General features: G+C 42.2%; 1 protein-coding gene across 1 annotated transcript; it reads right to left on the bottom strand.

Annotated features, from left to right (window-relative positions):
• Nucleotides 1–5: 5 nt before the first annotated feature.
• Nucleotides 6–22,849, bottom strand: gipc3 (GIPC PDZ domain containing family, member 3). The gene is made up of 6 exons (XM_021618308.3): nt 22,535–22,849; nt 19,739–19,924; nt 18,580–18,760; nt 11,043–11,152; nt 5,240–5,321; nt 6–1,853 (listed from the first exon to the last, which is right to left on the bottom strand). Exons 1-6 carry the CDS (start codon nt 22,823–22,825, stop codon nt 1,702–1,704), a joined length of 1,002 nt encoding a protein of 333 aa, XP_021473983.3. The 5' UTR covers nt 22,826–22,849; the 3' UTR covers nt 6–1,701.
• Nucleotides 22,850–24,798: the final 1,949 nt, after the last annotated feature.

Genomic DNA, 24,798 nt, shown 5'->3' with positions numbered 1-24,798 from the left:
GAACATTTTAACTTGAGAATGAGTTATACCATTTTTATTACTAATTGTAACAACACACATGAAATATGCCTTATATTTTCAGGTCTCAATAGAGTGATATATCAATACACATCAGACATAAAGTCTACCACACAACATTATGCTGAGGTTCTGGTCAAGTCAAGATTACATGTAATTTGTTTTTATACATTTATGATTCAAAACATATTTATTTCTCAACTTTTCACACATATTTGACAATTCAAATAACTCTTATTTACATTCTGTTTCTAAAACAACACTGAATCATAATATAAAAGTCGTATTTGATGAATAAATTCCTGCATTATGAATAGTTGAAATGAAAAGCCTTTGAGAACAAAACATGATAACGCATAAAGAATATGAAGACTTTCCTTTTTCAGGCAAACAATACTCTGCAATTAAACAGGAAGTTTCAAACATCTTTTTCCAACTTTCTTCACCATTCATCTTGAAATCATGTTGTTTTTCCCATTTCAAATCAAATCATAAATCACATTTTTTTGGTCACATACACATGGTTAGCAGATGTTATTGCGAATGTAGCGAAATGCTTGTATTCTAAGGTCTGCACAACTAATTTCCTGGTTGTGAGTCAGAGTAGCCTTTGTATTCAAAATATGTTTACTCAAGTTCCTTCACCGTAGGAAACTTCTGGGTTGTGGTTCCTATAAGAGGACATTTTAATGCTTGTTATGGTCGTAGAACAACTTTAGGGAATTCTAGCATATCAGTATCAATTTTGGAGATATTTCCAAGGGTCATTTCTGAAAAAAAGGTACACTTGACCTCTGTTCTTTCTCAGATGTCAAGAAGATCACTCTGCTGACTTCTAAGTTACCTGTTGCTGGGTGAGTCTGTACAGGGCACTCATCCATTTGGATGAAATTAATGACAACACTGGTGAGGATACTGTGTAATGGGGGTGCTGTTCTCAAAATGAGGCATTATACTGAACTCTTTCATCACTCTGGGTATTTGAAATGACCATGCAAATACATATTGTATAAGGACGCACCTTGATGTCTTGGCCAAATACCCAATTTAACACTCCAGCCTCCTTTGTTAAGAAGGCTAAATCAATCAGCTCACTATTGCATAACTAATGTATGGGGAGTTCTTTGATTCAAAATGGCCACCATGGTGGTTTCTCAACCATGTTGGTGGAAGATGAAACGCCGTACTAATGGTGCCGCCCAGGGGTCAACTCTTTGATCTCTGGTCTTATCCTGGTCTCTCTGTATCTGGAACAAACAAGCTCTTAACTCACTTCCTGGTTTCAGAGATGGATAGCCGATAACTTCTTATATTGTCTGTATAAATATACAGTATGTTCACATGCATGTGCCCATGGACAACAGTGATTGGGTTTTGTATACATTAATGACATAACAGGGATATTTCCCTCTAGTATGGTGAGCCCTGAGCAGTATCCAAGAACACAATCAACACAATGCCCACTGCAAAGATTACGTAACCCACTTATGAAATGTCATTCTAAACTTAACGTATTCGGGAGGAACTTGTTTCATACCAAAGTAATAGAAATTACATAGAAAATTGTTTGGAGAAGAATGGCTGAGTAGGCCTGCGTTAACCATCTAATACGGCCATTGAGATGACAATTGTAAAATAGAAATGTTTGAAAGACATGAAAACAGTAATAACTGACTGACACCTCTACATTCTGTCATCCTTCACATCTCCAATGGCACCCCACACATCAAACAAGAAGACATCTGGGAAGGCAAAGTCCCCCAGCACTGAATCCATAGCCTCAGCAAAATCATCTGGGTTCATCTTGTCTTTTCCAGCCTCCACGATGGTGGTCGCTGCAAGAGAGTGTTCCCACATAAATGGAAAATAGTAATTCCATCTCTTTTTGGTTTCACACAGTTATTAGAAATAGGCCTAGTCTTGTGTTGCTTCACTTTCAAGTCTTATTCACTCATCTATTTAAATGAGTCTATTTCTGAACGAACATGAGAAAGCCTGAAATCAAGGTTCGATATATAGGCCTGACTATGTTGATTGATCTTACACGGTGCTTTTCCTTGGATTTGTTGATGTTTCCCGGCACGTCATGTTATTATGTCTGTTGCCAATAGTGTTCTGTCTACGTCGCTCGCTAGCCACTATCTTCCGTACAACTGTACTGGAAGTCAAATAGAAAAAAATATGTTTATATTTAATGACAAATTATTCAACTGAGTGTTTCATAAAAGCCTGGCAAATGTTTACTGGTTTATTATTAGAGGCGAACTCTTCTCTTTCCAGACTTAAGAGTCCTCCAATTCCCTCTGATATATCTTACTGCCAAGAAGAAGAAAGGCTCCAAGGGAAAAGTATCAAAACACCAAAAAGCACTGCAACATCTATATAGATTAGAATCTAAAGGTAATAGGTATTTTTTACTTGGCGCTCATGGAAAACAGCTAACTCATGTCTCTGGTATGCAACCTTTAAGATGTTGGGTTACTCTGTATAGTGTCTGACTCTCCAACAGATGTCTTTGGTATGAAGGATTTTTTTTATCAGCAACCTTTTTATCAGCAACCTGCAACCTAAGATTGACATAACCTGCTCTTCAATGTCCCCAGGACCAAGCGGGGGATCTGGCTTTCTACTCGACCAACCCTCCACCTCAGAAACGCACTCCCAGACCACCTGAAGGCACCACAGACTCTAGACTCCTTTAAAAATGTGTTCTTCATGTCAGTGTCCCTGTCTAGTTTGTCAAGTCAACTGTGTTCTTTGTACCAGTGTCCCTGCCTATCTAGTTGTAGAGTCAGCTGTGTAATTTGTCTCAGTGTCCCTGTCTGTTTGTAGAGTCAGCTGTGTAATATGTCTCAGTGTCCCTGTCTAGTTGTAGAGTCAGCTGTGTTCTTTGTGCCAGTGTCCCTGTCTAGTTGTAGAGTCAGCTGTGTAATTTGTCTCAGTGTCCCTGTCTAGTTGTAGAGTCAGCTGTGTAATTTGTCTCAGTGTCCCTGTCTAGTTGTAGAGTCAGCTGTGTAATTTGTCTCAGTGTCCCTGTCTAGTTGTAGAGTCAGCTGTGTAATTTGTCTCAGTGTCCCTGTCTGGTTGTAGAGTCAGCTGTGTAATTTGTGTCAGTGTCCCTGTCTGGTTGTAGAGTCAGCTGTGTAATTTGTGTCAGTGTCCCTGTCTGGTTGTAGAGTCAGCTGTGTAATTTGTCTCAGTGTCCCTGTCTGGTTGTAGAGTCAGCTGTGTAATTTGTCTCAGTGTCCCTGTCTGGTTGTAGAGTCAGCTGTGTAATTTGTGTCAGTGTCCCTGTCTGGTTGTAGAGTCAGCTGTGTAATTTGTGTCAGTGTCCCTGTCTGGTTGTAGAGTCAGCTGTGTAATTTGTCTCAGTGTCCCTGTCTGGTTGTAGAGTCAGCTGTGTAATTTGTCTCAGTGTCCCTGTCTAGTTGTAGAGTCAGCTGTGTAATTTGTCTCAGTGTCCCTGTCTAGTTGTAGAGTCAGCTGTGTAATTTGTCTCAGTGTCCCTGTCTGGTTGTAGAGTCAGCTGTGTAATTTGTCTCAGTGTCCCTGTCTAGTTGTGTCCTCTGTCTACTCTTGTTTTTATTTATTTTGAAGCACTTTGAGATAGTTTTTCATTGAAAAGTGCGTTATAAATTCAATGTATTATTATTATTGCTGCTGTTACAGTATTTATGACAATATCTTGTGGGAGTAGTAAATAGTGAGTGGAGATTGTCCCTTTAGTTGCATAGCGGCTCAGCACACATGCTGGAGAAAGTTGGATGTGCCTAAAACTGTCTCCTTTCAACTGTGGTGAGTTTTTCCCATTGCAATTGTAGACTTTATCGTACAGATGTAGGATCTTAATTTTATTTCTATTGTCACATCAAAAACAGGATTTTAACATTTAAAGTAGGCTACATGAAAAGTGCAATATTGTTCATATAATCGTGTGCTAGTGTGAGTTTTCAGTGAATTTATGTAAATCACAAAGCCCATCTGCATGTCGTGCGTTGCAGGAAAATTCTTAGCGAAAATAAAGAGTGATCAAATTAAGATCCTACATATGTGTAGTTCACAAATAGAATCGAAAACCCAATTCTGACCCTAGACCTTTGCTTTGGCCATTTTGGCCAACCCTAACCCGAATCCAGAGGTTTAACGGCTTATAAGGTTATAGCTAATTCTGTTTTCTTAAAAAGGTGAGTAGCCTTCTCACCTAACTGGAGGTCTCAGATGAGCAGCCATCTCACCTAACTGGAGGTCTCAGATGAGTAGCCATCTTACCTAACTGGAGGTCTCAGATGAGCAGCCATCTTACCTAACTGGAGGTCTCAGATGAGTAGCCATCTTACCTAACTGGAGGTCTCAGATGAGTAGCCATCTTACCTAACTGGAGGTCTCAGATGAGTAGCCATCTTACCTAACTGGAGGTCACAGATGAGCAGCCATCTTACCTAACTGGAGGTCTCAGATGAGTAGCCATCTTACCTAACTGGAGGTCTCAGATGAGCAGCCATCTTATCTAACTAGAGGTCTCAGATGAGTAGCCATCTTACCTAACTGGAGGTCTCAGATGAGCAGTCATCTTACCTAACTGGAGGTCTCAGATGAGTAGCCATCTTACCTAACTGGAGGTCTCAGATGAGTAGCCATCTCACCTAACTGGAGGTCTCAGATGAGTAGCCATCTCACCTAACTGGAGGTCTCAGATGAGTAGCCATCTCACCTAACTGGAGGTCTCAGATGAGTAGCCATCTTACCTAACTGGAGGTCTCAGATGAGTAGCCATCTTACCTAACTGGAGTTCTCAGATGAGAAGCCATCTCACCTAACTGGAGGTCTCAGATGAGCAGCCATCTCACCTAACTGGAGGTCTCAGATGAGTAGCCATCTTACCTAACTGGAGGTCTCAGATGAGCAGCCATCGTACCTAACTGGAGGTCTCAGATGAGTAGCCATCTTACCTAACTGGAGGTCTCAGATGAGTAGCCATCTTACCTAACTGGAGGTCTCAGATGAGTAGCCATCTTACCTAACTGGAGGTCTCAGATGAGCAGCCATCTTACCTAACTGGAGGTCTCAGATGAGTAGCCATCTTACCTAACTGGAGGTCTCAGATGAGTAGCCATCTTACCTAACTGGAGGTCTCAGATGAGCAGCCATCTTACCTAACAGGAGGTCTCAGATGAGTAGCCATCTTACCTAACTGGAGGTCTCAGATGAGCAGCCATCTTACCTAAGTCGAGGTCTCGAATACCCATGTAGCTCTCCAGTAGATCATCCACTTTCTTGGTGGCTCTCTCCTCAAACTCATTCGGCTGGTGGGGAGAAGGCAAGTGTGTTTAGGTAACTGCATTTTAAGGGTACTGCAGTACATCATGCTACAGTTACAAGATTATTACTGGCATACTGACACTAGACAGTCACTACAATCGCATGCAGGCATCTGCCTGTAAAAAAGTCAAAGGTATGTCGCCCACCAGTAAATACGTGTTCGGTATGTATGTACTGTCATAAGTGTACTACAGAACAGTGGCGGTTGGTGCCGTTTAAGATGAGGGAGGATTTTTTAAATATTTTTTGTTTATTTGAACATGGACTTTTTTCTATTACAGCATATTGGACGACTCTCATTCATATTCCATTCACCCAGTTCAATGTAACATTGATAGGTTTAGGCTACCACATGATACTCAAATGTTCCCTGTAACCCATAATGATGCTACAACCTAGCCTATGAATGAAAGTTTACAACGTAGGTGCACACAGTTCGAGATAATTTTGAGTGATCAAGGTGACAGACAGTGACACATTCAATACAGCGTTGCACATGCTTGCTTGCATCTAGCTAATCAAGGTTGCAATCATTAGTCCAACAGATGCAAACAAGTTTCTATTGGACAAATTCAGGTATGTTTATCCCCGGTTTGTTAATTTTGCTTCCGTTTAAGAAACAATTTTTTACAGAATCGGCACAATGAATGATCACACGCAAAAACAGTTCACTTTCATACCAGACACATACAAACAGCTCGTTGTATATCCAGTGCTGTGAAAAAGTCTTTGCCCCCTTCCTGATTTATTTATTTATTTTTCACATTTGTCACACTTAAATGTTTCAGGTCATCAAACACATTTTAATATTACACAAAGATAACCCAAGTAAACACAAAATGCAGTTAAGTGATCATTTTATTTATTAAGGGAAAAAAGCTATCCGAACCTTCATGGCCCTATGTGAAAAAGTAATTGCCCCCTAAACCTAATAACTGGTTGTGCCACCCTCAGCAACAACAACTGCAATAAAGCGTTTGCGATAACTGCCAATGAGTCTTTCACATCGTTGTGGAGGAATTTTGTCCCACACTTCTTTGCAGAATTGTTTTAATTCAGCCACATTTTGGAGCATGAACCGCCTTTTTAAGGTCATGCCACAGCATCTCAATCGAATTCCGGACTTTGACCAGGCCACTCCAAAACCCTCATTTAGTTTTAAGCCATTCAGAGGTGGACTTGCTGGTGTGTTTTGGATCATTGTCCTGCTGCAGAACCCAAGTACGTTTCAGCTTGAGGTCACAAACTTCAGGATTTTTTGGTAGAGAGCAGAATTCCTGGTTCCATCAATCACAGCAAGTTGTCCAGGTCCTGAAGCAGCAACGCAGCCCCAGATCATCACACTACCACCACCATGTTTGACTGTTGGTATGATGTTCTTTTTCTGAAATGCTGTGTTATTTTTACGCCAGATGTAACGGGACGCACACCTTCCAAAAATATCAACTTTTGTCTCGTCAGTCCACAGAATATTTTCCCAAAAGTCTTGGGGGATCATCAAGATGTTTTTTTTTGTTGCCAAAACTGAGATGACCCTTTATGTTATTTTTGGTCAGCAGGGGTTTTTGCCTTGGAACTCTGCCATGGATTCCATTTTTCCCCAGTCTCTTTCTTATGGTTGAGTCATGAACACTGACCATAACTGAGGCAAGTGAGGCCTGCAGTTCTTTAGATGTTGTTGTGGGTTATTTTGTGACCTCCTGGATGAGTCGTCACTGCGCTCTTGGGGTAAGTTTGGTAGGCCGGCCACTCCTGGGAAGGTTCATCAGGGTTCCAAATTTTCTCCATTTGTGGATAATGGCTCTCATGTGGTTCGCTGGAGTCCCAAAGCTTTAGAAATGGCTTTGTAACCCTTTCCAGACTGATAGATGTCAATTACTTTGTTTCTCATCTGTTCCTGAATTTCTTTGGATCGCGGCATGATATCTTGCTTTTTGAGATCTTTTGGCCTACTTCACTTTGTCAGACGGGTTCTATTTAAGTGATTTCTTGATTCAACAGGTCTGGCAGTAATCAGGCCTGGGTGTGGCTAGTGAAATTGAACTCAGCTTTCCAAATGTGATTAACCACAGTAAATTCATGATTTAACAGGGGGGGGGGCAATTACTTGGTCACATAGGGCCATGAAAGTTCGGATAGCTTTTTTCCCGTAATAAATAAAATTATCACTTAAAAACTGAATTTTGTGTTTACTTCGGTTATCTTTGTGTAATATTAAAAATTGTTTGATGATCTGAAACATTTAAGTGTGACAAATGTGCAAAAAAATAAGAAATCAGGAAGGGGGCAGATATATATAGATCTATATACGTTCTCTCCTTCTCCCTTCACTTGTGGACTTCAGTGCACAACACATTAGCTGTCATAGTCATAGTTAACTTAGCTACTAGAACTAATGTGTTAGTAAACCCATTACAATTGTGCAGTACAGTAGACAGTCAGCAGCAAGCAGTTTAGCAGTTACACTGGTGGGCCCCGGTGGCAACAAATGAAATCTCTCTCTTGCTTCACCTTAAATTTGGAATAAATTAATTTGTTCAACACTGTTAAACTATTGTCTTTCTCTTTGAGTCAACTACTCACCACATTTTATGCACTGCAGTGCTAACTAGCTGTAGCTTGTGCTTTCAGTACTAGATTCATTCTCTGATCCTTTGACCGGGTGGACAACATGTCAGTTCATGCTGCAAGAGCTTTGATAGGTTGGAGGACGTCCTCTGGAAGTTGTCATAACTACTGTGTAAGTCTATGGAAGGGGATGAGAAACGGCTGTGATTAGGAGTCCCATAGGACAGTGTACAATTGGCCCAGCGTCGCCTGGGTTTGGCCGGTGTAGGCTGTCATTGTAAATAAGAATTTGTTCTTAACTGACTTGCCTAGTTAAATAAATAAATAACTTCTTTTTTTTAAAAGACGTGTGTGTGTGTGTGCCCAAACTGTTGTGATCAGAATTCATGTGAAGCACGGGTGGTCATCGACATAGTGAGATCACCACCAGGGTGTGGGAGTTGACTGTGTGTGTGTGTGTGTGTGTGTGTGTGTGTGTGTGTGTATGTGTGTGTGTATGTGTGTGTGTGTGTGTGTGTGTGTGTGTGTGTGTGTGTGTGTGTGTGTGTGTGTGTGTGTGTGTGTGTGTGTGTGTGTGTGTGTGTGTGTGTGTGTGTGTGTGTGTGGGTCATCAAACACATTTTAATATTACACAAAGATAACCCAAGTAAACACAAAATGCAGTTAAGTGATCATTTTATTTATTAAGGGAAAAAAGCTATCCGAACCTTCATGGCCCTATGTGAAAAAGTAATTGCCCCCTAAACCTAATAACTGGTTGTGCCACCCTCAGCAACAACAACTGCAATAAAGCGTTTGCGATAACTGCCAATGAGTCTTTCACATCGTTGTGGAGGAATTTTGTCCCACACTTCTTTGCAGAATTGTTTTAATTCAGCCACATTTTGGAGCATGAACCGCCTTTTTAAGGTCATGCCACAGCATCTCAATCGAATTCCGGACTTTGACCAGGCCACTCCAAAACCCTCATTTAGTTTTTTTAAGCCATTCAGAGGTGGACTTGCTGGTGTGTTTTGGATCATTGTCCTGCTGCAGAACCCAAGTACGCTTCAGCTTGAGGTCACAAACTTCAGGATTTTTTGGTAGAGAGCAGAATTCCTGGTTCCATCAATCACAGCAAGTTGTCCAGGTCCTGAAGCAGCAACGCAGCCCCAGATCATCACACTACCACCACCATGTTTGACTGTTGGTATGATGTTCTTTTTCTGAAATGCTGTGTTATTTTTACGCCAGATGTAACGGGACGCACACCTTCCAAAAATATCAACTTTTGTCTCGTCAGTCCACAGAATATTTTCCCAAAAGTCTTGGGGGATCATCAAGATGTTTTTTTTTGTTGCCAAAACTGAGATGAGCCTTTATGTTATTTTTGGTCAGCAGGGGTTTTTGCCTTGGAACTCTGCCATGGATTCCATTTTTCCCCAGTCTCTTTCTTATGGTTGAGTCATGAACACTGACCATAACTGAGGCACGTGAGGCCTGCAGTTCTTTAGATGTTGTTGTGGGTTCTTTTGTGACCTCCTGGATGAGTCGTCACTGCGCTCTTGGGGTAAGTTTGGTAGGCCGGCCACTCCTGGGAAGGTTCATCAGGGTTCCAAATTTTCTCCATTTGTGGATAATGGCTCTCATGTGGTTCGCTGGAGTCCCAAAGCTTTAGAAATGGCTTTGTAACCCTTTCCAGACTGATAGATGTCAATTACTTTGTTTCTCATCTGTTCCTGAATTTCTTTGGATCGCGGCATGATATCTTGCTTTTTGAGATCTTTTGGCCTACTTCACTTTGTCAGACGGGTTCTATTTAAGTGATTTCTTGATTCAACAGGTCTGGCAGTAATCAGGCCTGGGTGTGGCTAGTGAAATTGAACTCAGCTTTCCAAATGTGATTAACCACAGTAAATTCATGATTTAACAGGGGGGGGGGCAATTACTTGGTCACATAGGGCCATGAAAGTTCGGATAGCTTTTTTCCCGTAATAAATAAAATTATCACTTAAAAACTGAATTTTGTGTTTACTTCGGTTATCTTTGTGTAATATTAAAAATTGTTTGATGATCTGAAACATTTAAGTGTGACAAATGTGCAAAAAAATAAGAAATCAGGAAGGGGGCAGATATATATAGATCTATATACGTTCTCTCCTTCTCCCTTCACTTGTGGACTTCAGTGCACAACACATTAGCTGTCATAGTCATAGTTAACTTAGCTACTAGAACTAATGTGTTAGTAAACCCATTACAATTGTGCAGTACAGTAGACAGTCAGCAGCAAGCAGTTTAGCAGTTACACTGGTGGGCCCCGGTGGCAACAAATGAAATCTCTCTCTTGCTTCACCTTAAATTTGGAATAAATTAATTTGTTCAACACTGTTAAACTATTGTCTTTCTCTTTGAGTCAACTACTCACCACATTTTATGCACTGCAGTGCTAACTAGCTGTAGCTTGTGCTTTCAGTACTAGATTCATTCTCTGATCCTTTGACCGGGTGGACAACATGTCAGTTCATGCTGCAAGAGCTTTGATAGGTTGGAGGACGTCCTCTGGAAGTTGTCATAACTACTGTGTAAGTCTATGGAAGGGGATGAGAAACGGCTGTGATTAGGAGTCCCATAGGACAGTGTACAATTGGCCCAGCGTCGCCTGGGTTTGGCCGGTGTAGGCTGTCATTGTAAATAAGAATTTGTTCTTAACTGACTTGCCTAGTTAAATAAATAAATAACTTCTTTTTTTTAAAAGACGTGTGTGTGTGTGTGCCCAAACTGTTGTGATCAGAATTCATGTGAAGCACGGGTGGTCATCGACATAGTGAGATCACCACCAGGGTGTGGGAGTTGACTGTGTGTGTGTGTGTGTGTGTGTGTGTGTGTGTGTATGTGTGTGTGTGTGTGTGTGTGTGTGTGTGTGTGTGTGTGTGTGTGTGTGTGTGTGTGTGTGTGTGTGTGTGTGTGTGTGTGTGTGTGTGTGTGTGTGTGTGTGTGAGTGCGTGCGTGCGTGCGTGGTTGGAGTTGATATTGTGTGCGTGTGTGTTCGTGAATGTCTGCATGAACGTCTGCATGCGTACGTGTGTAAGCTGCTCTGGGGTGGCCCGTCGGTCACAGAGAAGGTCATTGGCCAGAGGAACGTGTGAATTGAAACTCACCACTTCCTGGACTGTAGCTGAGCCCTTGGAGCGCAGACGCAGGGTCTCTTTCCCATTCACCATCTTACCCTCGCTCGACTTGGGTGCCCTGGTCCTCATGCCGATCATATCTGGCACAAACACACACACACACACACACACACACACACACACACACACACACACACAGTTTTAGTCGAAGTAAACTCAGTTTTTCACAATTCCTGACATTTAATCCTAGTAAAAAATTCCCTGTCTTAGGTCAGTTAGGATCACCACATTATTTTAAGAATGTGAATGATTTATTTAAGCTTTGATTTCTTTCATCACATTCCCAGTGGGTCAGAAGTTTACATACACTCAATTAGTATTTGGTTGCATTGACTTGAAATTGTTTAACTTGGGTCAAACCTTTCTGATAGCCTTCCGCAAGCTTCCCACAATAAGTTGGGCAATTTTGGCCCTTTCCTCCTGACAGAGCTGGTGTAACTCAGTCAGGTTCGTAGGCCTCCTTGCTTGCACATGCTCTTTCAGCTATGCCCTCAAATTTTCCATAGGATTGAGCTCAGGGCTTTGTGATTGCCACTCCAATACCTTGACTTGGTTTTCCTTAAGCCATTTTGCCACAACTTTGGAAGTATGCTTGGGGTCATTGTCCATTTGGAAGACCCATTTACGACCAAGCTTTATCTTCCTGACTGATGTCTTGAGATGTTGCTTCAATATATTCACATAATTTCCCTTCCTCATGGTGCCATCTATTTTGTGAAGTGCACCAGTCCCTCCTGCAGCATAGCACCCCCACAACATGATGCTGCCACCCCATGCTTCACTGTTGGGATGGTGTTCTTCGGCTTGCAAGCGTCCCCCTTTTCCGTCCAAACATAACAATGGTCATTATGGCCAAACAGTTCTATTTTTGTTTCATCAGACCAGAGGACATTTCTCCAAAAAGTACAATCTTTGTCCCCATGCTTTCTTTGGGGCAGTTTTGGAGCAGTGACTTCCTCCTTGTTGAGCGGCCTTTCAGGTTATGTTGATATAGTACTCATTTTACTGTGGATATAGATACTTTGTACCTGTTTCCTCCAGCATCTTCACAAGGTCCTTTGCTGTTGTTCTGGGATCGTTTCGCACTTTTCGCACCAAAGTGCGTTCATCTCTAGGAGACAGAACACGTCTCCTTCCTGAGCGGTATGACGGCTGCATGGTCCCATGGTGTTTATACTTGCATACTATTGTTTGTACAGATGAATGTGGTACCTTCAGGCGTTTGGAAATTGCTCCCAAGGATGAACCAGACTTGTGGAGGTCTACATTTTTTTTCTGAGGTCTAGGCTGATTTCTTTTGATTTTCCCGTGATGTCAAGCAAAGAGGCAATGAGCTTGAAGGCAAGCCTTGAAATACACCTCCAATTGACTCAGATGAAGTCAATTAGCCTATCAGAAGCTTCTAATGCCGTGACATAATTTTCTGGAATTTTCCAAGCTGTTTAAAGGCACAGTCAACTTAGTGTATGTGACCTTCTGACCCTCTGGAATTGTGATGCAGTGAATTATAAGTGAAATAATCTGTCTGTAAACAATTGTTGGAAAAATTACTTGTGTCATTCACAAAGTGGATGTCCTAACCAATTAGCCAAAACTATAGTTTGTTAACAAGACATTTGTGGAGTGGTTGAAAAACTAGTTTTAATCACTCCAACCGGAGTGAATGTAAACTTCCGACTTCAACTGTACATGCAACAATTCTCATGAGCACAAAAATATCCCACAAACGCCCTGATCAGCGTAACCTGTGAGGATGTCCATGTGTTGATGGCGGTGAATGATTGCTCTGATTCTATGAGAAATGCTGTGGGTAATATGAAATGAATCAGAGTTTCCTGCTTTGCTCCTTCCTGTCTGTTATGACTCTGGTCATCAAAACAAGGCGCACACATCCTGTCTGTTATGATTCCGGTCAGCAAAATAAGGCACCACACAGGATGTCTGTTGTGACTATGATCAGCACAACAAGGCAGACAATTGTTTTTGTCCAGATCTGTATACAACATGGTGGAGTGAGAGAGACTACGGCAAAGGTGGACACGGACTGACTTTTTGATAAGTCATGTCAGCTGACCACAAATTGTTAGCTTTAAAGTCTATTCCACACTTAATTATCCAGGTAGCATACTGTTCACAAGTTAGCTAACGGGCTATATCAGTCTAAGAGAGTTTATCCATATATTTGACAAGAATATCCATATCTTTGACAAGAATTTCTATATATTTTCCAGTCACGGTTTACCTCTGGCCTACCGACCTCACCGCACATCACGGTTTTCCATATCAATCAACAAATGACCAGATTAAGAGAACATGTCCTCTGAGGTGTTCTGAGTGCACTCAGCAGTGTAATAAAGCATGAAACATAATCCATCATAGTCAACCATCCATTTAGCCGATGTTATAATGGTAAGCAAAGGCTCTTCAATTATTAACAGCTCTCATTTACTGCCACAGACAATGGAAAAATGTAACTGGCAGCCTCCTATGATGTGCATGGATCCATGTTTGCTTAGTTTTGATGGGTTCTAAACTTGAAATATCCTTACTCGTGGTACTGGGGGAGAGTGGGGAATGCAGAGAGTTTACAATCTGTCAGAACATGACATTGTTAGATACTAGGTTATAACGACACAGGGCGAGACCCAGATGCAGACACAGGAGGCAGATGGTTAGAGTCTCTGATATTTATTCAAATACAAGGGAAAGACAATAGGCAGGTCGAGGACAGGCAGAACTTCATTAATCAGGTCAGAGTCCGAAAGGTACAGGGTGGCAGGCAGGCTCGAGGTCAGGGCAGGCTGAATGGTCAGGCAGGCGGGCTTAGTGTCAGGGCAAGTGACACTGGACTAGTGCACCTGACAGAGTCTTTAGGGTGTCACTATCAAGATATGTTTAGGTTCAAGCTAGAAATTAAATGTTTTGGTTTATCTTTGTTAAACCCTTTAGGACCATAGTTTGAGGATTCCTTTTTGACTCAGCCATGCCTCCTTGCCCGGCCAACATTTCCTCATCTCCCTTCTAATGCGACTATCCCCGATACTCCTCCCTCTTTGTCCCCTGCCCCGCTACAAAGTTTCTCCCTGCAGGCAGTCACTGAGTCTGAGGTGCTAAAGGAGCTCCTGAAACTTGACCACCAAAACAAAAAACATCTGGGTCAGATGGTGTCGAACCTTTCTTCTTTCAGGTTGCTGCCCCTATGAACGCCAAGCCTAACTCCAACCTTTTTAACCGGAAATTGGTGTAACAGTATAACTTTAGACCGTCCCCTCGCCCACGATGGGCATCGTTACCCATCGCTCCACAAAAGCCGCTGCCCTTGCAGAGCAAGGGGAACTACTACTTCAAGGTCTCAGAGCAAGTGACGTCACCGATTGAAACACTATTTAGCGCGCACCACCGCTAACTAAGCTAGCGTTTCACATTGGCTTGGCGATGATAGGGGCTTTTTAATCCTCTCTGAGGAGGTTCCCATTGCTTGGAAGGCAGCCACGGTGCGTCTTTTATTTAAAGGGAGAGATCAAGCTGATCCTAACGGTTATAGGCCAAATTCTATTTTGCCCTGTTTATCAAAAGTGTTGGAAAAACTTGTCAACTGACTGGCTTTCTTGATGACTATGCATTCCAGAGATAATACTAATCTGGTTTCAGCTCAGTTTATGTATGTGTCACTGCAACCTTAAAGGTCCTAAATGATGTCATCATTGCCCTTGATTCTAAGCAATGTTGTGCTGCTATTTTTATTGACTTGGACAAAGCTTTTGATACGGTAGACCGTTCCATTCTTGTGGGCCGGCTAAGGAGTATTGGTGTCTCTGAGGGACCTTTGGCCTGGTTTGCTAACTACCTCGCTCAAAGAGTGCAGAGTATAAAGTCAAAACATCTGCTCAGCCATCTGCCCCTAGGCCCCACACTCTTCTCAATTTACATCAACAACATAGCTCAGGCAGTAGGAAGCTCTTTCATCCATTTATATGTAGATGACACAGTCTTATACTCAGGGGGCCCTTCCCTGGATTTTGAGTAAAACGCTCTACAACTAATCTTTCTTAGTGTCCAACAAGCTTTCTTTGCCCTTAACCTTGTTCTGAACACCTCACGAAACATAGGTCATGTGGTTTGGTAAGAAGAATGCCTCTCTCCCCACCGGTGTGATTACTACTTCTGAGGGTTTAGAGCTTGAGGTAGTCACCTCATACAAGTACTTGGGAGTATGGCTAGATGGTACACTGTCCGTCTCTCAGCACATATCAAAGCTGCAGGCTAAGGTTACATCTAGACTTGGTTTCCTTTATCGTAATGGCTCCTCTTTTACCCCAGCTGCCAAACTAACCCTGATTCAGATGACCATCCTACCCATGCTAGATTATGTAGATGTAATTTATAGATCGGCAGGTGAGGGTGCCCTCGACTGGCTAGATGTTCTTTACCATTTGGCCATCAGATTTGCCACCAATGCTCCTTATAGGACACATCACTGCACTCTATACTTCTCTGTAAACTGGTCATCTCTGTATACCTGTCGCAAGACCCACTGGTTGATGCTTATTCATAAAACCCTCTTAGGCCTCACTCTCTCCTATCTGAGATATCTACTGCAGCCCTCATCCTCCACATACAACACCAGTTCTGCCAGTCACATTCTGTTAAAGGTCTCCAAAGCACACATATCCCTGGGTCGCTCCTCTTTTCAGTCCGCTGCAGCTAGCAACTGGAACGATCTGCAAAAGACACTCAAACTGTACAGTTTTATCTCCATCTCTTCATTCAAAGGCTCAATCATGGACACTTACTGACAGTTGTGGCTGTTTCGCGTGATGTATTCTTGTCTCTACATTCTTGCCCTTTTGTGCTGTTATCTGTGCCCAATAATGTTTGTACCATGTTTTGTGCTGCTACCATGTTGTGTTGCTACCATGTTGTTGTCATGTGTTGCTGCCTTGCTATGTTGTCATAGGTCTCTCTTTATGTAGTGTTGTGTTTTCTCTCTTGTTGTGATGTGTTTCATCCTATATTTATACGTTTATTTAGGAGGCCTTTTAGTAGGCCATCATTGTAAATAAGAATTTGTTCTTAACTGACTTGCCTAGTTAAATAAAGGTTAAATATAATGTACCATTTTTTAAAATAAGGCTGTAACGTCTTTTTTTTTTTTTTTTTTTAAGTCAAGGGGTCTGAATACTTTCTGAATGCACAGTACACTCTCTAACACTCTAAATGTATCCCAACATTATAATATCTGGACTAAATACAGTATTACTAGGCATACTTCTCACAGCATTTTAGCAATGGGCATACAAATAAATACAGTTGCCCATTGCAACAAGTTCAAGTTCAAGTTTACCTCACAGTAATTATGTTTCAAGTATTTGTATCTTTGATATGTGATGTGTTTACTCCGACAGAGTAATTGAGTGTTACTGATTGTTCACAGGAAGTCATAAAATGGCTTCAGGTTTTTTTTCCCTCTCTGGATAGATGTTGATAAGGAATGGTCATTTACTGCAATCAAGAGTTGGCTCCAGACCACCCCAAGGCATTTCCCCTGTGAATTAGTATGAAACCATTTGCCCATTGACTCATTTACCAGTAAATCTTGTTAAAAAGTGAAGTATGTGTTTTCAAGCTCCCAGGGGTACATTTTAGTTCAGTGTTCATAAACTCCTGACAGCAGGTCTATGTCAGAGGGATTATCAGAGGGATTGTAAATCTGTTTTCTGACCAGGGGAGGGTGCTGGCAGGGCTCTCCAACCCTGTTCCTGGAAAACTACCCTTCTGTGGGTTTTCGCTCTAACCCCAGTTATAACTAACCTTATTCAGTTTATCAACCAGCTAATTATTAGAATCAGGTGTGCTAGATTAGGGTTGGAGAGAAACCCTACAGGATGGTAGCTCTCCAGGAACAGGGTTGGAGAGAAACCCTACAGGATGGTAGCTCTCCAGGAACAGGGTTGGAGAGAAACCCTACAGGATGGTAGCTCTCCAGGAACAGGGTTGGAGAGAAACCCTACAGGATGGTAGCTCTCCAGGAACCGGGTTGGAGAGAAACCCTACAGGATGGTAGCTCTCCAGGAACAGGGTTGGAGAGAAACCCTACAGGATGGTAGCTCTCCAGGAACAGGGTTGGAGAGAAACCCTACAGGATGGTAGCTCTCCAGGAACAGGGTTGGAGAGAAACCCTACAGGATGGTAGCGCTCCAGGAACAGGGTTGGAGAGCCCTGAATTAGAGGTTACAGCTCCAGAGTCAGACAACATTTTATCTTCATGCTGTGGAGTCAAGATGTCTTTGCAGTACTTATCACTCCATATTCAGAAAATACATAAACTGTACTGCAGCTGTTCATTAAAAACTAAATGAAACCGGAACTACTAGTAATAATATGCCATTTAGCATATTATCAACCAGCTAATTAGAGTTCAACAGACACATCAACTGTTCAGAGAAGACTGTGTGATTCAGGCATTCATGGTCGAATTCCTGCAAAGAAACCACTACTAAAGGACACCAAAAAGAAGAAGAGACTTGCTTGGACCATGAAACATGAGCAATGGGCATTAGACCGGTGGAAATCTGTCCTTTGGTCTGATTTTTGGTTCCAACCGCTGTGTCTTTGAGGCGCAGAGTAGGTGAACGGATGATCTCTGCATGTGTGGTTCCCATCATGAAGCATGGAGGAGGAGGTGTGGGGGTGCTTTGCTGGTGACACTGTCAGTGATTTATTTAGAATTCAAGGCACACTTAACCAGCATGGCTACCACAGCATTCTGCAGCGATAAGCCATCCCATCCTCCCATCTGGTTTGAGCTTAGTGGAACTATCATTTGTTTTTCAACAGCACAATGACCCTATACACCTCCAGGCTGTGTAAGGGCTATTTGACCAAAAAGGACAGTGATGGAGTGCTACATCAGATGACCTGGCCTCCACAATCACCCAACCTCAACCCAATTGAGATGGTTTGGGATGAGTTGGACCACAGAGTGAAGGAAAAGCAGCCAACAAGTGCTCAGCATGTGTAGGAACTCCTTTAAGACGGTTTGAAAAGCATTCCAGGTGAAGCTGGTTGAGAGAATGCCAAGAGTGTGCAAAGCTGTCAACAAGGTGGCTACTTTGAAGAATCTCAAATATAAAATGTATTATGATGTGTTTAACAATTTTTTGGTTACTACATGATCCCATGTGTTATTTCATAGTTTTGATGTCGTCTCTATTATTCTACAATGTAGAAAACAGCAAAAAATAAACCATTGAATGAGTAGGTGTGTCAACTTTTGACTAGTATATATTTACCCCAAAAATATATGGGGTATTGGAAATGATGCAGACAAGCACATTGATGGTAGCTACAATCTATCCGCAATATTAAAACTGATCTACCCCCCCCCCCCCCCCCAAAAAAAATCCAAATCATAAAAGATCCTTCAAATAGTCAATGAATGAGTATTGCCTCGGATGAAATTGTTAACTCAACAATATCCTATGAATTAATTAATTTGGTTGCTCACCAAAGGCTTTCTTGGGCCCCACCAAGCGTAGTGTGAAGGGTGTTCCCCTTGGTTGCTCCTTTAGCATCTTAGCTACTTCATAGTGCCGACAACCGACAATGCTCTGGTCATTGATGGCCTCAATGTGATCGCCCACGCATACAGTCTTGAGCTGGTCAATGGTGCTCTCTTCCTTTATCCTCTGTAGAAGAAACAGACCGGGTTTGGGTAGGATGTAGTCCATCTACCTAATCCTATTAATTGTTGACATCTTGCTAAGTATCTAGGAAACACTACTACATTTTCGTCATTATAACCTGAGTGGTTCGAACCCTGAATGCTGATTGGCTGAAAGCCGTGTTAAATCAGACCGTATACCACGGGTATGACAAAATATTTATTTTTACTCTTCTAATTACTCAATAAGGCACCTCGGGGAGTTTGTGGTATATGGCCAATATACCACGGCTAAGGACTGAATACAGGCACTCTGCGTTGCGTCATGCATAAGACCAACCCATAGCTGTGGTATATTGCCCATATACCACACCTGCTCTGGCTTTATTGCTTGGGCATAAGTCTGGAAAATTCTACAGCGAAGCTTCAGTCAGGTGGGAGGCAAAAATATTTGACTGTTATTTTGTGGTTAAAATGCATTGTTTTTTTTTTTCAAAAAACACACTGTGTAGGACAGATAGGCCTTTATCATGTAGGCTGCAGTTCACCTCAAAATCAGCCTTGAGTTTGCTTTGTGACAAATGTTACCATAGTAACATAGTAATAGGGAAAGGTAACAGAGTGTCATGGAAGCGCAGCCACATCCAATTGTATTTCCTTCTCCTAAAATATGGCACACTCCTTAAATGTTTTCATCCGGTTTCACAGTATGTTTCAGGGCGCGTTTCTCTGCCCAGGCATTGCTGACTCATGTCAGAACTACCTGGATAGGTAAATATCAGCTAACCACATCATGTTATAGCAATCTGGTGCCAGACTGCACAGACGATGACATGGTACGCAACCATTGGTTGATACATGCAAAGTCTGAGCAGGGGAACGTGACCTCTCTCTTCACTTAAAACTTGGCCTTTTACTCTGACCTTTAACCTCTGGCTTTTACGTCTATGGAACGTTCTGACTCGGATAAGGTTGACTTACTTACTTTACGTCTGGCTATTACCTTAATGAAAGCGTACCCTGCTCCGTTGTCAGTGATGGTCAGCCCGAGGGCGTCCTCCGTCTTGGTGACCTCCACCTCTTTGGTCTCGCCCCTGACGTGGGCGAAGATGAAGTCCTCCAGGCCGATCTGACCACCTAACAGCTTCTGCATATCCACCTTGTGGGAGTTCAGAGTGCAGAAAAGGATCTAGCCCACAGAGAAGAAAGAGGAGCAATGGTCAGCAGGAAATACATGAGGGTAGTTTGGAACATGAATGATTGTCATCCCATCAAATCAAATCAAATGTATTTATATAGCCCTTCTTACATGAGCTGATATCTCAAAGTGCTGTACAGAAACCCAGCCTAAAACCCCAAACAGCAAGCAATGCAGGTGTAGAAGCACGGTGACTCAGAAAAACTCCCTAGAAAGGCCAAAACCCCATTCAAAAGAAGAACCATTAAAACGTTAATCTTAATTTGTTAAGTCACAGCAATATGGAACAACCTGAACAGGTGTGAAATAATGGGTGTGGCTTTTATCTTAATTCAGTAAATATGCCTACATTCCTCTAAATGGAGAGTACTGTAGCTCCGCAAAATGTAATAACATCTAAAGATCTGTATGGAATTTAAGAAGGCTCGTCAAGATCAAAGGAGATGACAGGGTCGTGTTCAGTAGGGAGAAAAGGTTTTAAACAGAGTGAAATGTTATTAACTGAACTTGCCCAATAAGAACACAGATTTTAGTTTTCTGGTCAAACAATCACATGTATTTATAAACCCCTTTTTACATCAGCGGTTGTCACTAAGTTGTTTTTTACAGTGACCTGGCCTCGACCCCAAATAGCAAGCAAAAGCAGAAGCAGAGGAACTTTGGCACAAAAACTTTCTAGAAGGAAGAAACCTGCTCTGAGGGGCCCATTCATCCCCTTCTGGTAGTATTGAAACTTTTCCGTAACATTGTGCCTTACACTACATTCAACCTATAACAGGACTCACAAACCTCTCCTGACTCCCATGTCATACTACTCAATCCCAACAGCAGAGGGCAGTGTTCCAACATAGATTCACCAAAGAGACTGCCCTTCACGTGGCCATTTTGTGATCTTATCTGGACAGGACAATCCTGGTCCTGTAGAGCCACAGTGTATGCAGGCTTTTCTCCAGCCCAGCACTAACACATTGGATTCACCTAATCTTGTTATTTAATGGTTGTTTTGGGGACAGAAATATAAGCATGCACTCACTTCCTGGATCCTTCTGGATTTGCCACTCCTGCTTTTTTTTACTCCCTCTCAATTCTGCATTTGTTACCTGTAGGTAACGTGTTACCTATACCAGTGGAGGCTGCTGAGGGGAGGACGGGTCATAATAATGGCTGGAATGGAGCTAATGGAATGGCCATCAAACCATGTGATTGAGGTATTTGATACCGTTCCACTGATTCCGCTCCAGCCATTACCACGAGCTTGTCCTCCCCAATTATGACCTGTCCTGTGGTATAAACTCTTGTCTCAGCCTTGCTGGGTGTCATTGACACTAGTTCAAGGACAGGCATAAATAATCCTGTGTGGAAAGCTTTATTGCAGGTTGTTATGTGAAATGCTGCCAGCTTGCTCACTTTACTTTTTTATGCCTATGAGCACATAGTTTTCCTGTCCAAACGCCTAGAATATGATTGGAATATGATCAGAAATATAATAAGAATATGATCAGAAATATAATAAGAATATGAATAGAATATGATTAGAAATATCATCAGTAAATGATCCGAATATGATCCGAAAATGATCAGAATATAATCAGAATATGATTAGAATAGAATCAGAATATGATTAGAATAGAATCAGAATATGATTAGAATAGAATCAGAATATGATTAGAATAGAATCAGAATATGATTAGAATATTATCAGTATATGATTGGAATATGATCAGAATATGATTCGAATCAGAATATGATCAGAATATGATTGTGTTGTTCACTACTTTGATTTGTCCTTTTGGCTGGAATGTGTTTGACATTCAAGAGCACTGAGCAAAATACAAGGGCACAAATGAAGACATTTATGAACATTTCAGTGTACTCCCACTAATAAATCTTCGCTATCACAGTAAAAAAAAGGAACCTTCTGTTTTACAGTATTATAGTATCAAATGTGTTCTTGAAACTACATTATATAATTATCTTGACCTACCTTCGATCATCCATATCTTTCTGTCATCTGTCATGGCATTGAGACAGCAACAGGTTGCAGTGTGGATGGCCGTGACCCACTAAAAGGTTGTTCATTAGACCAGATCAGTAGATTTCGCTCGAGGACATTTTGTATGTCCTTCCAGCTGGTTTTACGACATTACTAGAAGGTCATCCTCACGTTGGAGATGTTCCACGTTAAAAGCATTCATTAGTTACCATAAAGACAACTCAGTAACTACTACTTTTTTACAATCTTTGCACCTGTCACTCAGAATTCGGCTCTGGAATGTTCTGGAAATGTTTAATCAATTATTTTAAAACTGACAATTTGTATTTCATCTGTGACAGTTAATCAAAAGTCAAAATGATCAAAGTCCTTCAAACTATGAACATAATCCTGAGCAAATGATTGTGTAGTACATCATGGAAACAGGTCTAATTTGAGACAAAAATAGTCAATCAACCTTAACCCAACAAGGAGACTATTTATACATTACATAATAATTCAAACTGTCAGCATGACCTAAAAGCAGAACATCCAAATGATCAGATCTTGTACTGTAATGGCCTAACCAGTCAGCAGAAATGAACAAAGAACAGCCTAGCCTACCGTACCTCCGAGGGAGAGATATGAAACACCTCAGCGATCTTGGCATACAACTCCTTGACATTGGTGAAGCCATGGATGCGGCCTGTAGGGCTGCCATGTGCCAACTGGGTGTGGAAGACGAGCCTGGGCCTTGGGTACTCAGGCGGCCCAGACGGAGGTGGGTCTGAGGGGGGCAGCGGCGGAGCGGAGGGCTCCACACCCCCATGTGCCTGACTCTTCTCCTCTTCCTCTGAAGCCGGCCCTCCAGCCTTGTTGCTGTCCTGCGCTAGCGGGCTCATCTCTTCTCCGTTCTGCATCGGCCCCAGCTCTGGGTTGGTGGTCCTCCGTGAGTCCTGGTGTATGCTGCCCTAGCTGGCCAGAGAGAGAGTTGGGACCCTAGGTGCTGCTGAATTAGTGATGAGAGTAGCCAGGTAACAGCAGCCAAAGGAGGCCTGCTCGGCCAGGTGGAAACCCAACACCCAGATGCTGAGCATCGTATGTGTGACACCTGAGACCGAGAGCAGATAGGGAGAACAACAAACATATCACACCAGTTAAGCTGCCTTTATAAAGACCTCATATAACACCATTAGTGTCTGTCTGGGCACCAGGTAAAGGGACTCACACATGACCCCAAAAGGATGGTACGTTTGTGGTAGGGGCTAAAAGCTCTGACTAAATCCATGATATCATGTGTCACCTGGATTCGGTAGACAGACAATGTCCCGATGTTAGTGGTAAGGAGACACTCAGTCCCTCCAGTCCTCATTAATGAAGAATTAGTAAAGTCAGGGTGGATCCTCCTCAACTTGTCAGCCTTTTTAACCCTACAGCCAACCCACGGATACACAAGAAGAGTACTTAGCCTGATAAATGGTTGTTTAATTCGACCCCATGCTGAAATGTGTGCCAACAACTATTTAGAAGTTAACAAATATATTGTGATGTAACGATAGATCATAGTAAGACCTAGCATTGATATGTATGTCTGCAGTTTTTTTATCTTATTCACAAAACCGTGGACCAATCCTGCAAAATGATGCAGACTACCTAAAGCACAGGACATTCCCTAGGTTTAGGAAACTAGAAATAAAACATCACCGGATGGTTGTGAAGTAGGAGAGAGAGGCAAATATCAAGATGTGTACAGGAAGTGGCCAAGCGGAGCTCGAACCCCACCCTCGCCAGGGGTCATGTGATTGGCGAATGTTACCACTACAGCACACTGGAAATACACTGAGTTTACAAAACATTAAGAACACCTACTCTTTCCATGACTTAGACTGTCTAGGTGAATCTAGGTGAAAGCTATGATCCCTTATTGATGTCACTTGTTACATTCACTTAAAATAGTGCAGATGAAGGAGAGGAGACAGCTTAAAGAAGGATTTTTAAGCCTTGAGACAATTGAGACATGAATTGTGTTTGCGTACCACTCAGAGGGTACATGGGCTTGACAAAAGATTTAAGTGCCTTTGAACGGGGTATGGTAGTAGGGGCTAGGCACACTTTCTACTTTTAAATTTGGACAAAACAGAGATGCTTGTTCTAGGTCCCAAGAAACAAAGAGATCTTCTGTTGAATCTGACAATTAATCTTGATGGTTGTAGTCGTCTCAAATGAAACTGTGAAGGACCTCGGCGTTACTCTGGACCCTGATCTCTCTTTTGACAAACATATCAAGACTGTTTCAAGGACAGATTTTTTCCATCTACGTAACATTGCAAAAATCAGAAACTTTCTGTCCAAAAATTATGCACAAAAATTAATCCATGCGTTTGTTACTTCTAGAACCAATTTTTTTTATCATATTACTCCAGTGCTAGCCTCTACACTGGCTTCCTGTTAAGGCAAGGGCTGATTTCAAGGGTTTTACTGCTAACCTACAAAGCATTACCTGGGCTTGCTCCTACCTATCTCTCTGATTTGGTCCTTCCGTACATACCTACACGTATACTACGGTCACAAGACGCAGGCCTCCTAATTGTCCCTAGAATTTCTGAGCAAACAGCTGGAGGCAGGGCTTTCTCCTATAGAGCTCCATTTTTATGGAACGGTCTGCCTACCCATGTCAGAGACGCAAACTCGGTCTCAACCTTTAAGTCTCTACTGAAGACTCATCTCTTCAGTGGGTCATATGATTGAGTGTAGTCTGGCCCAGGAGTGTGAAGGTGAACGGAAAGGCTCTGGAGCATGAACCGCCCTTGCTGTCTCTGCCTGGCCGGTTCCCTTCTCTCCACTGGGATTCTCTGCCTCCAACCCTATTACAGGGGCTGAGTCACTGTTCTTC

The sequence above is a fragment of the Oncorhynchus mykiss genome, chromosome 1, assembly GCF_057628025.1.
Source record: "Oncorhynchus mykiss isolate SJ-2025 chromosome 1, ASM5762802v1, whole genome shotgun sequence".
NCBI lineage: Eukaryota > Metazoa > Chordata > Actinopteri > Salmoniformes > Salmonidae > Oncorhynchus > Oncorhynchus mykiss.
The sequence above is the reverse complement of the archived record's forward strand: the minus strand, read 5'-3'. Positions and strand labels throughout refer to the sequence as shown.

Excerpts from the sequence above, each read along its gene's own strand:
- gipc3 (XM_021618308.3), bottom strand. The coding sequence starts at position 22,825 with ATGCAGAACGGAGAAGAGATGAGCCCGCTAGCGCAGGACAGCAACAAG. Across the intron at positions 19,925-22,534 it reads TTCATATCTCTCCCTCGGAG|ATCCTTTTCTGCACTCTGAA; the intron begins GTACGGTAGGCT and ends TCTGTGGGCTAG. Across the intron at positions 18,761-19,738 it reads CAGGGTACGCTTTCATTAAG|AGGATAAAGGAAGAGAGCAC; the intron begins GTAATAGCCAGA and ends TTTCTTCTACAG.